Below are 13,896 nucleotides of genomic sequence, written 5' to 3'. Positions count from 1 at the left end.
CAGATCTCAGTTTGTAAATTAAGTGTTTATGGGAGACTGTATCAAATGCTTTTGCAAAATCCAGGATACACCTTATCTACCGACCTACCTTTACCTGGATGACAGCTCACTTCCTTGTAGAATGTTTACAGATTGGTTTGGCAAGAATGACTGTTCATAAACCCATGCTGATTACTAATAATGATACTGTTTTCATCAGCAAATTCTATGATATAGTCCCCCCTCATCCCCTCCAATAGTTTACATACTATTGAAGTTAGGCTGATTGGCCTGTAGTTTCCAGGAATATACTGTATCTCTGCCCTTTTTGAATATTGTTACTACGTTGGCCTTTCACCAATCAGTTGGTACCATTCCTGTCAGTAAACTGTCCATAAAAATTAGGAATAGCAGTGTAGCTATAACCTGACTGAGTTCTTTGAGGACTCTCGGGTGTAAGCCACTTGGCCCTTGTGATTTATTTGTGTTAAGCTTTTCTAGTGTTTTCTTGTCTGTGATGCGTTACTACTGATACAGTCTTTATTACTATACCCCAACAGGTACACACCCACAGGAAACAGCAGTGGTTCCTGAAGTAGAGGTTTTAGCAGAGTTCGTGTTCAGGAAGGGCCACACCTCCAGAATCCAGGAAACACTGCTCCCAACGGGATAAACTCCAGTAGGGCAGGCACCCACAGTCAAAATGGCATCTATGTTTCCACCACTGCAACAGCCCACCCATGGCTGCTAGTAAAAGTGTACAATTCCCTGTTTGCTCCAGCTGTGGCTCTCAGGCAGGGCTTTGTAACTTCTTCACTTGTTATCTGCACTCAGCCAGGCAGTCCCAGCCCAGAAAACACTTCCTTAAACAGAATGTTCCCGCCACCACTGCCCTAAATATGCAGCATGGTTCTGCCCGGGGGAAGAGAGGTTGTGATGGTGACAGAGGATGTGAACTGAGGGTCGCAGGCAAGGGAAGGTCCACAGTAATCCGATGCACCCACCCAAAGGAGATTACTCATAGACTGTAGCAAGCCATCCTGGAACCTGAAGTCTCACAGCAGCACCAGCCGATTCCCAAGGAAGGAAGAGGCAAGGTGTCTCCAAGGCTTTACGAATGCCTCCAGTCTGAATCTAAGGATCAATGGCCCAACTGTAGTGCTGCAATGGAATGACCAGGCGAGATCACAGAGAAACAAAGTCATCTAGGCTACTCCACCATAGTATCTCAGCCGAGTCCACCTGGGCGGCAACTGCATACAGAACTCAGGCAGTGCTGGGGAGATTACCAGGATCTATATATCCAGCTTGTTGCACAGCACTGCAGTTGATAAAAGGCAAAAATCCATTAACAGGAACAAAGAGAGAAAAAAAAAAAAAAAGGGAGAGCAGAAAACATCTCTATGTCCTACTTCTTAAGCGCTAGGCAAAAAAATAAAAAAACTGGTCTGTGTTGCAGATGATGGGCAGTCATAGGGTGTGTTTTGTTTTTTTTACCTAGCATTTTACTCCTGAGAGGTGGCATAATAAACCCATTGTTCACTATCTAAAGATCTGGCTGTGTCCTTTAATTAATGGAAGAGAAATATCAACTTGTAGAGTCCACACATCGTCTCCACATGTCAGTGTTCAATCATTTTATGTTGCAGACCATCAACCACACCTAGAAAAAGCAAAATCAGAACTGCTCCACAGTTTCAACAATAAATAATAGTGGTGCAGCTGCTATCCTATTGATGTAATAGTAAAAAGAAATTTGTTTGAAATGAACAGCTCTATGACCTCCTATTTAAAGCTCAGTATACCTATCGTGGAAAAAATGCATATATTACAAAGTGCAAATGTGTATCATATAACAATCAATAAAAAAAAAAAAAAAAAAAAAAAGAAAAATGTTTCATATGCATATTTTCTTTGCTAATACAAAACAATATATCAATTATAATATCTGTAAAAAGCAGTGATGAAGTTACCGGGAGGATCACAGGGGGCTAAAAGACAGCAGAGGGGCCATGGGTAGCAGAAGAAAGCTGGGCACGAGGGGTGGCATATAGAGGAGCCTATATCCTCTATGTTCCTCCTGCAAGGAGGGAGGGGAGAAGAAGCAGGCATTCAGCAACTGCAGGGGGAACATGGAGGGAATCAGCTCCTCTATGTGCCAATCCCTCCTGTCCAAGTGTAGAGGGGAGCTGCACTGGCCCCCTGGAGCATTGGGCTGGGTCGCAATGGCGACTCCCGAGACCCCTGTAGTTACACCCCCTTTACATGCATTTTTTGTAAGGTAGGTATGCTGAGCTTTAAACAGGAGGTGATGGCACTGTTCATTTCAAACTCATTTTGTTTGATTTTTACCTCTACTCCACCTACCTGATGATGGCGAGGGATGGTGTGATCTTCCTGTGTGGAATACAGAGGACGGGGACATCTCTCTGGTGATTTTTTGTAGCTGGATGTCTCCACCATGATGTGAGAACTTTGATGTCTAACAAGGGCTGATTTCTCTGAAAAACATTTCCCGCAGACAGCACAGGAATATGGCTTCTCCCTTGTGTGAGATCTCTGATGTCTAACAAGGGCTGATTTCTCTGAAAAACATTTACCGCACACAGCACAGGAATATGGCTTCTCCCCTGTGTGAGATCTCTGATGTCTAACAAGGGCTGATTTCTCTGAAAAACATTTCCCGCACACAGCACAGGAATACGGCTTCTCCCCTGTGTGAGATCTCTGATGTCTAACAAAGACTGATTTATTCACATAACATTTTCCGCAGTCAGTGCATGAATAAGGCCTCTTCCTGGTGTGAGATATCTGGTGTTTAACAAGGTCTGATTTCTGTGAAAAGCATTTCCCACACTCAGGACAAGAATGCGGCTTCTCACCCGTGTGAACCTTGTGATGTCTGTAAAGCTTGGACTTTTCTGGAAAACATTTTCCGCACTCAGGGCAGGAATACGGCTTCTCCCCCGTGTGAGATCTCTGATGTCTAACAAGTTTGTATTTCTTTGGAAAAGATTTTCCACATTCAGAGCAGGAATACGGCTTACTTGCTGTGTGAATCCTCTGATGTGTGTAAAGATGGGACAAAGAACCAAAACTTTCCCCACATTCAGGACAGGAAAATTTCTCCTCCCCCTGAATTCCGGCACCATCCCTCACAGTATGAGGTTGCTCAGAGTCAGAGGGATTTGATGGTCTCTCCACACTGTGAAGTCCACCATCCATAGCTGAGCTCATTGTCTTTTCTCCTGCACAATCTCCTGTGATGTCCTCATCTTCCATTTCATAGCCTGGAGATAAAGTGAGATGATCCTTTGAGGATTTCTTAACGGCGTGTCCTGGAAAAATATAAAAACATGATCAATAGATACAAGATGATTAGTTCACTTAAATCAAGATTCCATCTGGATCAGGTAGATTTGAGTGACCAGATGTTCTCTATATATGTCCCAACCAGCTGTGACTTCCCCTCTTTAGCCAAAGGTGCTTTGTTCCTCCTCCAAAATCAAGTCTACATTTACACAGCCTTGTCAGAAGAGCAGGAACCAATGGGGGCCGAGAGATACATGCTCTTCACACAACCACAAGCCTAGGCACTGGGTCATGTGATCTCTGATAATGAAGAGGTTTAAAGTTCAGACTTGTAGAGCTGTTAGCGTAGAACAAGTGACCATAGGCCTAGGCTTCTGGTGACAAGCAGCACTGGAGGGTGTTTGGAGAAGTATTTTCTCTTGCAAATATAAGTGTTTCAGTTTTCTATGTTCCTCCTTACTTTTCATCCCAACAAGACTATTAAAAGAGTTTTTGGTTAACGTTTAGCTATAAGTTAGCTCAAAGAAGAGGGACCAACCTAAGATAGTGCGACTGTACACTTCAAAAGACTTAAAAAAATATTCCCAGTACTGCAATTCAGCAGGTGACCATACTTCAGGACAGACTGGGCTTAAGGAGGTATGTGGTATGCATTAAGTGGCATTTGGAACAGAACATGTGCCCCTTAGTCTGTCATATTGGGAGGGATCTGAGGGTCCCCATATTTTTTGAAAAAAAGCTTCCAGGTTACACAGACCCTCACAGCCAGTGGGCCAAGTTTGTGGGAAAAGGGACCTTGTCCCCAACATGGGGGCAAGGTTCTTTGCTAGGATGGTCCCCCAGACAAGGTACTACCCCAAGCTGAGGGCATGAAGCAAGGTATGGTTCAGGAGGAAGGTAGTCTTGCGCCCCCCCCCCCCCTCCTTTCTTGCCAGGCTGTATGCTCAGTTGAGGGTCTGGTATGTATTTTAAAGAGGATCCCTTTTTTGCAAGGGGTCCCCCCTTAACAATAAATAATGTATTTGCTTTGGTACATTTTTTCCCAGGGCAGTGCCCAGTCCCCCATTTGTTAGACAACCCCTTGCCTATTAACATAGAAAATGACAATTACTAATTACTAAGATTCAGCCCCCATTAATTTCAATGGGGTTTGGGTTCAGCAAGTTTGACTAACCCGCCCTGAAGCAGACCCAGGAACATTCAGGTCTTCTCTATACATAAATCACGTCTGAATAAATAAATTGTGTCTGCAGCACAGACAAGGGGGTTTATCTGAGAGAAAAGAAGAAATAATGTTCAGGACATTGGAGGGGACTATGATCAACCTGTGACATCACTAATCTACCGCCCTACTATGGACCAATCAGTGTGCAGCAACAGAGCAGGGATAAGAGAAGAATATATTATAGCTCACCTGTGCTGATCTCTGTAGGAGTGTCCTCCTCTTTGAATGTCCTCGTCATTCCAGACTCCTCCGTATATTGCTGATCATCCCTCACATACGTCTCTTCTACTTCGCCCTCAACTTTCATGTCCATCAGATCTTCACCCTAAACCAACAGAATGGCAGAAAATACCATTGTCAAGGACACACACCCATGGAGACTCACTAACCAAGGTGAGGACCTTGTTTGGTGGAGGAGGAATGAGGAGAGAGCTTACTCTGAGCAGGTAAAAAAAAGTGCTGTGAAACAATAATCACAGCCTGCAATACCAATAGCCACCACTAAAGGGAGACTTTACCCAAATCTAGCTGACTGGTCACACAGAGGCATACAATCCGGTGTAAGGGTTGTGGAGCCGCCAAGTGATTTCTGATGCTTCTGAGAGTCCACAAATATGACCTAGAATCTTGGCGTAATCACGTTTCCCACTGACCACACACACTAGACACATGATTTAGCTTGCCACCACCTTCAGTTTGTCAGCTGACTGGTTTGCTAGGGAACCATACACACACTCTGTCTACCAGATATGGTGGATTATACACCAATTTGTGTGCAGTTTCATACAGAATAATTAAAAAACCAATAGCTTACACCAAGCATACAGACACTGGTAACACAATGCAGCAATCTGTCTCTAGGAGTATGAATTACTGAATTCTACTTCCTACTCCATCATTTGTAAAATATCTATATGTAAGTATTTATAATGTGAGATCACATAGAAAATATCATCTTGTAGAGTCCACACATCGTCTCCACATGTCAGAGTGTTCAATCACTTTATGTTCCAGACCCTCAACTTCACCTACCTGATGATGGTGAGGGATGGTGTGATCTTCCTGTGTGGAATCCCGGGAATACAGAGGACGGGGACATCTCTCTGGTGGGTTCCCATTACTGGATCCATCTGTAGGAAACACACACACTGACTGAATACATTGTTTCTATGTGTTTATCAGATGATGGGGGATCTAGGTGGACCCTCCGTACTGCTTTCTCCTTTACAATAAAGTCTCCTCTTACCCGGTGATGTGAGAGGCGGCTGATTGTCCATCATGACGTCCTTGTAGAGATCCTTGTGTCCTTCTAAATACTCCCACTCCTCCATGGAGAAATAGACAGTGACATCCTGACACCTTATAGGAACCTGACACACACAATGATACAGTCACCATCCAGACACATCCCTTGTCTGTTACTGGATAATGTCCCAGAATTCCCAGCACCGCTCACCTCTCCTGTCAGCAGCTCCATCATCTTCTTGGTGACTTCTAGAATCTTCTGCATGTTGTGTCTCTCAGGTTTTAGGGAGTCACATGGAGGCACTGTGATGGTCATATGATCTTCTGAATTCAGAAGAGGAAATCTCTGTATTGGAGAACCAATAGGAATATCATGTTAGAATCTCAGAATCCTCAACTTTCCGGTCAGGTCTGTGTTTTATTAATAGAGATGAATGATGTCATGTGACCTCCCAGAATCCTCCTCACCTCTCCCGTCAGGTCTGTGTTTTATTAATAGAGATAAGAGTGATGTCATGTGACCTCCTAGAATCCTCCTCACCTCTCCGGTCAGGTCTGTGTTTTATTAATAGAGATAAGAGTGATGTCATGTGACCTCCCAGAATCCTCCTCACCTCTCCGGTCAGGTCTGTGTTTTATTAATAGAGATAAGAGTGATGTCATGTGACCTCCCAGAATCCTCCTCACCTCTCTGGTCAGGTCTGTGTTTTATTAATAGAGATAAGAGTGATGTCATGTGACCTCCCAGAATCCTCCTCACCTCTCGGGTCAGGTCTGTGTTTTATTAATAGAGATAAGTGATGTCATGTGACCTCCCAGAATCCTCCTCACCTCTCCGGTCAGGTCTGTGTTTTATTAATAGAGATAAGAGTGACGTCATGTGACCTCCCAGAATCCTCCTCACCTCTCCAGTCAGCAGGTAGATGATCTCCAGGGTGAGGTTTAGAATCCTCTCAGTCATGTGACTCCGTTCCTCCTCCATCCTCATTGGTGTGATCGGTGCGGGTTTCTCTGTAGACGAATAGCGGAAAATTATCTGGATGGTATTGGTTGTACAATATAAGGATGGGGATGTAAGGGGTTAATAGGCAGTCTGCTCCCAGTGACGCATGTAGATTGGGCTCTCCCGTTCCACCCCGATCAGAGCGACACACTATAGAGATGATGGAGGAACTTCCATTGCCCGATCATCACTATGGTCTATAAAACCGGAAAGCAATGAGGATTTTGTCACTTCCAGTTTCAGTTTGTTGTAAACAAGCCGTTATCCGCCTTGTGAAAGCATCTGATGAAACCAATCGCGGTTTGATTTTGAGGGCAGAGGAGAGATCTGGGGTAAAATGACCCCGTTCCCCTGTGCTTACGCACATATGCAAACACGCATGTAAATGGCGAACGTACCACACATGTGAGGTATCACTGCGAAGATCAGAGTGAGAGTAATAATTTTAGAACAAGAACTCCCGTGCAACTCTAAACTCGTAACCTGTAAAGGCTTTTAAAGTGCCGCCCATGGAGATTTTTACCATGGTTAGTACCGTAGTTGGTTGCCATTCCACGGGTTTGCACAATTTTAGAGCGTGATGCTTATTTTTACATGTACAGTATATGAGAAGTGTCAGAAGTGGCCTGGGGGTTAAAGCAGAACTTCACCCAAAAGTTCTGCTTTTCCCCCCTCCTCCTCTTCTTCCATATTTGGAATGTCTTTTTTTTTGGGGGGGGGGGGGTACCTGATTTTGCAGGAACCCGCTCCAACTTCCGGTCGGATACTTGTGGTGATCCGAGCAGAAGTTCATCCACCCCTCCTTCTATGCAGCCGCTTGGAACATGTCACAGGTCCCAGGAGACTGTGGGACCAATCACAGGGTGCAGCGCGGCTCATGCATGCACAGTGGGAAGCTGGCTGTGAAGCCACAAGGAGTCACGATCACCTACCCACAGTTAAGATGCACGTGCCTGGACTCAAAGACCAGCAAAGAGCTGGGTTGGGTGAGGACATCGCTGGATCTTTGGACAGGTAAGTGTGTGTTTTTTAAAAAGTCAACAGCTACAGTATTTGTAGCTGCCAATTTTTACTTTTTTGTTTACAGGGTGAAGATCCTCTTTAATATTCGTCTCCCATTAGCTCAATGGGGTTCAGATTCGGCACCTGAACTTTAGTTCTGTTCTGTGGAGCCGCCTCACACCGAACCCAGGAATGGTCATCTCATCTCCAGTGAGAAGGTGATTAGTGGGAAAGGTGACACATCTCTAAAATGAAGAGAATGTTCCGGCCCCATAAGTGGGGAAATGTTCTGCCCCTGAAGGGGTTAATGTAGGTTTCCACACTATATATGTGTGTATCATCATCTGCTGGAGATAAAAGACATCACAGTGACTATGGAGGAAGAGGACGGAACATGACGGGGGGGTTACTGGGTGTAAATAGAAAATAAGATCTTATTACCTCCTCTACTGCCACTTCCAGCAATGTCTTCTCTCTACTTCCTCCCGACTCACCTCTCACCTGGAACTCTGTACCTGACATCACTTCCTGTCTGTATTCCATAGAGACTTCCTGTCTCGGTATAACTGAGTCCACCACCTTGTGGATCTCAGGGAAACTGCAGCCTGAGAAAGTTCTCATACTATGAACACAGCCCTGTTATTGTTGGCAAGTGGATACTGCAAGTGTCCCAGGATTTTGGTTACTATCCCACCATATCCACATCTCGCAGGTTATAGGACGCTGTACAGGTTCCAGGATATTAAACACTCCCTGGGTTCCATCACCAGACACTGGAATTATACCAGACTGTTGGGAACCATGATCTCCTTTCTGGGATCACTGCTCCCAACTTGGACATCAGCAGAGAGGCAGCGGGAGTGCGGGATCAGGTAAGTATCACCACTGACCACCAATGCTGAACTGGGGTTTCACTTTGTTCTGACACCAGTCATGGGACTTATTTTATCTCACTGACACAAAGGATGGGGCTAATTTGATCCCACTGCCACCAATAAAGGGGCATATTTTATCCCACGGACACCAAAGATGGGGCTCATTTTATTCTACTTACTCCAACAATGGAATTTATTTTATCCCACTGACACCATTGGTATGGCTTATTTTATCCTATTACCACCAATGATCAGTCTTATTTTATGCCACTGACACCAACAATGAGGGTCGTTTTATCCCACTGACACCAACAATGAGGGTCGTTTTATCCCACTGACACCAACAATGAGGGTCGTTTTATCCCACTGACACCAACAATGAGGGTCGTTTTATCCCACTGACACCAACAATGAGGGTCGTTTTATCCCACTGACACCAATGATGAGACTTCTTTTATCCCACTGACGCCAATGACGGGGCTTATTTTAGCTCACTGACACCAACATTGGTGCTTATTTTATCGCTCTGACACCAACAATGAGTTTTATTTTATCTTATCTCGCTGACAGCAATGATGGGGATCATTCTATCCCAATGACACCAATGATGGGACTTATTTTAACTTACTGACATCAGTGAAATTCATTCCACTGAAACCAATGATGGGACTAATTTTATACCACTGACAGCAGTGGTGAGACTTTTCTTATCCCACTGACAACACCAATGGGGCTCATTTTATCCCATTGACAACAAGGATGGGATTTATTTTATCTCACTGACATCAGCAAAGGGGCTTAATTTATCCCACTGATACCAATGATGGGGCTCATTTTATACCACTGACACCAATGATGAGACTTATCTTATCCCATTGACACCACCAATGGGGCTCATTTTATCCCACTGATACCAATTATGGGGCTTAATTTATCCCACTGACACCAATTAACCACTTGCCGACCAGCCGCCGCAGTTGTACTGCGGCAGGTCGGCTCCCCTGGGCGAATCAACATCTTATGTCGGTTCACGTTTTGACCACTAGGGGAGCGCATTCGTTCGATGCGACGCCGGAGCTGATGCGCGTGCCCGGCGGTCGCTATGACTGCCGGGCACCCGCGATCGCTCCACACAGAGACAGAACGGAGATCTGTCAATGTAAACAGACAGATCTCCGTGCTGTCAGGGGTGAGGAGAGCGATCTGTTGTTCATACTAAGTATGAACAACGAATCGCTCTCTTCACCCAGGCAGTCCCATCCCCCCCCAGTTAGAATCACTCCCTAGGGAACACAGTTAACCCCTTGATCGCCCTCTACTGTTATCCTCTTCCTTGCCAGTGACATTTACACAGTAATCAGTGCATTTTTATAGCACTGATCGCTGTATAAATGCCAATGGTCCCAAAAATGTGTCAAAAGTGTCCGATCTGTCCGCCATAATGTTGCAGTCCTGATAAAAACCGCTGATCACCGACATTACTAGTAAAAAAATTTTTTAAAATGCCATAAATCTTTCCCCTATTTTGTAGACGCTATAACTTTTGCGAAAACCAATCAATGTACGCTTATTGCGATTTGTATTACCAAAAATACGTAGAAGAATACATATCGGCCTAAACTGAGGAAAAAATGTACTTTTAAAAAAAAAAATAAAAATTGGGATATTTATTATAGCAAAAAGTACAAAATATTGTGTTTTTTTCAAAATTGTCGCTCTTTTTTTGTTTATAGCGCAAAAAATAAAAACCGCAGAGATGATCAAATACCACCAAAAGAAAGCTCTATTTGTGGGAACAAAAGGACGTCAATTTTGTTTGGGTAAAACATTGCACGACTGCGCAATTGTCAGTTAAAGCGACGCAGTGCTGTAACGCAAAAAATGGCCTGGTCATTGAGCAGCCAAATCTTCCGGGGCTGAAGTGGTTAAGGGGCTCATTTAATCGAACTCACACCAACAATGACGACCAATGATGGGTCTAAGGCTGTGCTTGGTGTTGCCTACTGAAGTGGTCATAGGGTTATATGGACCCACTGGTTCTGATGACTGGGTTAGGGATGGTATTTCTACCACCAACATATCAGCCCATTCCCAACAAGTCTATGTACGTAATGGCTGCCATAAGCCGACCCCACATAGCTGTTTTGTCGTTCTCTAGGTGATTTTGTGTCAACTGAAGCATGCAATTTTATATGGGCACGTAGCTCATGATATGCATATCATAAGGATTTTTTTGTCTCACTGCAACTAATATTTCAGATTTTATTTGAGATAAGTTATAGTCATATTTACATTCATATTTAAGAGAAAGATCTCTGATATTTAAAGAGAAATAGAGTGTGACAGTGGCAGCTTGGTGCGTTCCATCTGAAATAGCCCCGTTCCATGCGGATTCTGAGGCTGAAAGGTCTGGTGAGGTGACAGTTGTCAACCAATACGTGTACGTCAACCTGTCAGAAACATATTGGCATCTAGGTGGTCAATTCTTCTCCATCTCCAGGCTCATGAAGGGTCTATTTAGGCTCTGAATTAAGAGAGAAAGGGTAAAGGGCCACAGGGCCCTAAATTGGACTTTACAGGCAAGATGTTGTTCCTGGGGGAAACACTGGACCTCATGCTACTCTGGCCTGTTTAAATATACCTATGGAGTCTATATAGTTTTACTGACTGTGGGCAGTTTGATATATCCAGTTTGGAAGGAATATATATCCGTCCATATGGATTATTGTTGAAGCCCCTGTTACTGTGGACTGAAAACGGTTGAAAGGGTGTTTGTTCTACTCTTCTCCTCTCTATTACTCTCCCCCTTTATTTATCTGGATACTTACGGTGTATCTCCTTCCTCCCCCGGTGAACCATATGAGTTTATATTCATATCTATATATCTTTACGCCATCAGCCCTATACATGGTCGCTGGTATTAGTAAGAAACTGCCTCCTGTTTTACAAGGTGATTCCTGGATGATCATCTGGGAGTTCTCCATGTGGAGATAATCCTATGCTGACAAGGATTCCTTCCAACAAGGATTCCTTCCAACTACCCCCAAGTGTGTCCTGACAAAACAGCGAAACGCATTGACGCACAGGGGCTCACTGCCGTTCATTTTGTGTCAACTCTCTTGTTTATTACTACCATATGCCTATCGTATGTTTTTAATAATTTTTTGATATGACTTATTGTTAATAAAATATATTTTTGTACTATATTGTAACGACACCCCGAGTATGAAAGGGGTTAAAGTTGTTTAGGACATTCTATACCCAAACACAAAGGCAGCTACCGAACACTTCCGTCAGCCAAACCAGGAACCCATACAAATAATTCTCCCCCCAAGTACGAGACAAAATGCTCTGTCTTGAGGTTCAAGCAGGAATTAATCTTTATTCAAAAACATGTTATACAGATCCCACTTCAAAACACTTCCCCCCCACCCTTGGAAAACAGGGCGGGTTAAACTGTCCAACGACAATGGACACACAGGTCAGGCGTGTATAACGTCTCATCAGTACACAGTCTTATCAGCAAGGAGAGCTGTTGGAGAAATTACCCCTCCCTCCATAGAGATACACATCCTGTGATATCCAAGGCAGACAAACACAATAGAACATTGGAATACAGCCCCACGCCAAACTAGCACAGCAAATAGTACACAACACAATGAGACAGCACACATTATATATACATATATACAGCATTAAGTCTGACTAGCACAGGTCATAGTGGGGTTCTCATTCACCCTGTGCCCCTATTAGGGACTCCCGTCACATATATCATTGTCCATCTTGCCTGTAAAGTCCGAATTAGGGCCCTGTGGCCCTTTACCCTTTCTCTCTTCCAATCAAGTTTATACGGATGTGGCTTTAGGAGTGATATTTAAATGTTTGCGAATGCTGAATTAAGAAACATGGGATTTTTAGTTTACCGCTAAAATCCTTTCCTTGGAGTACATCAATATAATTTCTACGCTGAGGACACCCAAATCTCCCTCTCTACCCCTCAGCTCCATCAGTCTCCTCACACATCACTAATTTACTGACTGGCAGCCTGGATATCACACCACTTACTCAAACTCAAATCTATCCAAAACTGAGCTCATATTTCCTCCTCCACGTGCCTCTTCTCCAGACTTCTCTGTCAAGACCAATGGCGCAACCATTATCCTGTACCCACATGTCAGAGTGCTAGGTGTAGTCCTGGACTCTGACCTGTTCTTTTGGCCTCACATCCAATCACTGTCTTTAGTTGCTCTCTCTGCTCTCTAGTTCCCTTGTCACCTCCTCCCATGCTCACCTTCAGGACTTCTCCAGCGCCTCTCCCATCCTATGGAATTCCCTACCGCAAACTGTCGGACTATCTCCTACTCTATCCTCTTTTAGGCAATCCCTAAAAACTTTTCTCTTCAGAGAAACCTATCCCGCCTCCACCTAAGAACTGTACTTTTATTTTCTCCACCAGCTCATCCCTCATAGTTATTACTTTTTGTATTACTTGACCCTCCCTTTTAGACTGTAAGCTCTAACGAGCAGGGCCCCCGGATTCCTCTCGTATTGAATTGTAATATAACTGTACTGTCTGCCCTCACGTTGGAAAGTGATGCACAAACTGTTGTCACTATATAAATCCTGTATAATAATAATAATCATGGGATTTAGAGTGTATTCTTGAGTCCTTATGACAGGATTATGCTGCCTCCTTCAGGTGATTGGCAAAAAAAGTCCACTCCTAGGTACCACCTCTCCCCAGCATGCAGGACTTTAGTTTCTCTCTCTCTCTGTCTCATGATGTACTCCAAATAGAGGATTTTAAAGGTAAACCAAAATGTCCCTTTCTTTATCATACATCAAAGGGCACAGAGTGTTTTCTTGAGTCCTTATGACAGGAATGTCCCAAAGCAATGAACATGAGGCCAACATGGCAACAAGCCCCAAAACACCAAACCAGAACAGGAAACCTGCAAAACAAATGGAAGCATCCTCAGAAGCTCTAACACCTACCTTGGAAAACTTTGCAAAAGTTTACAATGAGACCAAAGACCATGTAGCAGCCTTACAAACTTGAACTACTTGGCAGCACCGAAGTTCCTGGTAGAATGAGCCAACTCTAAAAAGGGTGGAGCCTTCCCTTTCAAACTATAGGCTTGAGAAATAAGCTGAAGGGTCCAATGGTAAAATTGTAGACTTGGAAGCTGTGTGACCCTTCTTTGAACCCTCAGAAAGCACAGAGAGGGAATCAGATTGCAGAATCAGGATAGTCG

General features: G+C 44.1%; 1 protein-coding gene across 1 annotated transcript in view; it reads right to left on the bottom strand.

The window, feature by feature from the left end:
- LOC141121570 (uncharacterized) overlaps positions 1–13,896 on the bottom strand; it is a 277,798-nt gene that overhangs the window by 147,579 nt on the left and 116,323 nt on the right. The window contains exons 7-9 of the mRNA XM_073611204.1: positions 5,549–5,646; positions 4,706–4,841; positions 2,347–3,317 (exon numbers count right to left, since the gene is read on the bottom strand). Coding sequence (XP_073467305.1) covers positions 2,347–3,317; positions 4,706–4,841; positions 5,549–5,646 — 1,205 coding nt within the window. The remainder of the gene's footprint in view (positions 1–2,346; positions 3,318–4,705; positions 4,842–5,548; positions 5,647–13,896) is intronic.

This window comes from Aquarana catesbeiana, unplaced genomic scaffold, assembly GCF_042186555.1.
Source record: "Aquarana catesbeiana isolate 2022-GZ unplaced genomic scaffold, ASM4218655v1 unanchor225, whole genome shotgun sequence".
NCBI classification, from domain to species: domain Eukaryota; kingdom Metazoa; phylum Chordata; class Amphibia; order Anura; family Ranidae; genus Aquarana; species Aquarana catesbeiana.
This window is presented reverse-complemented; position numbering and strand designations above follow the sequence as displayed.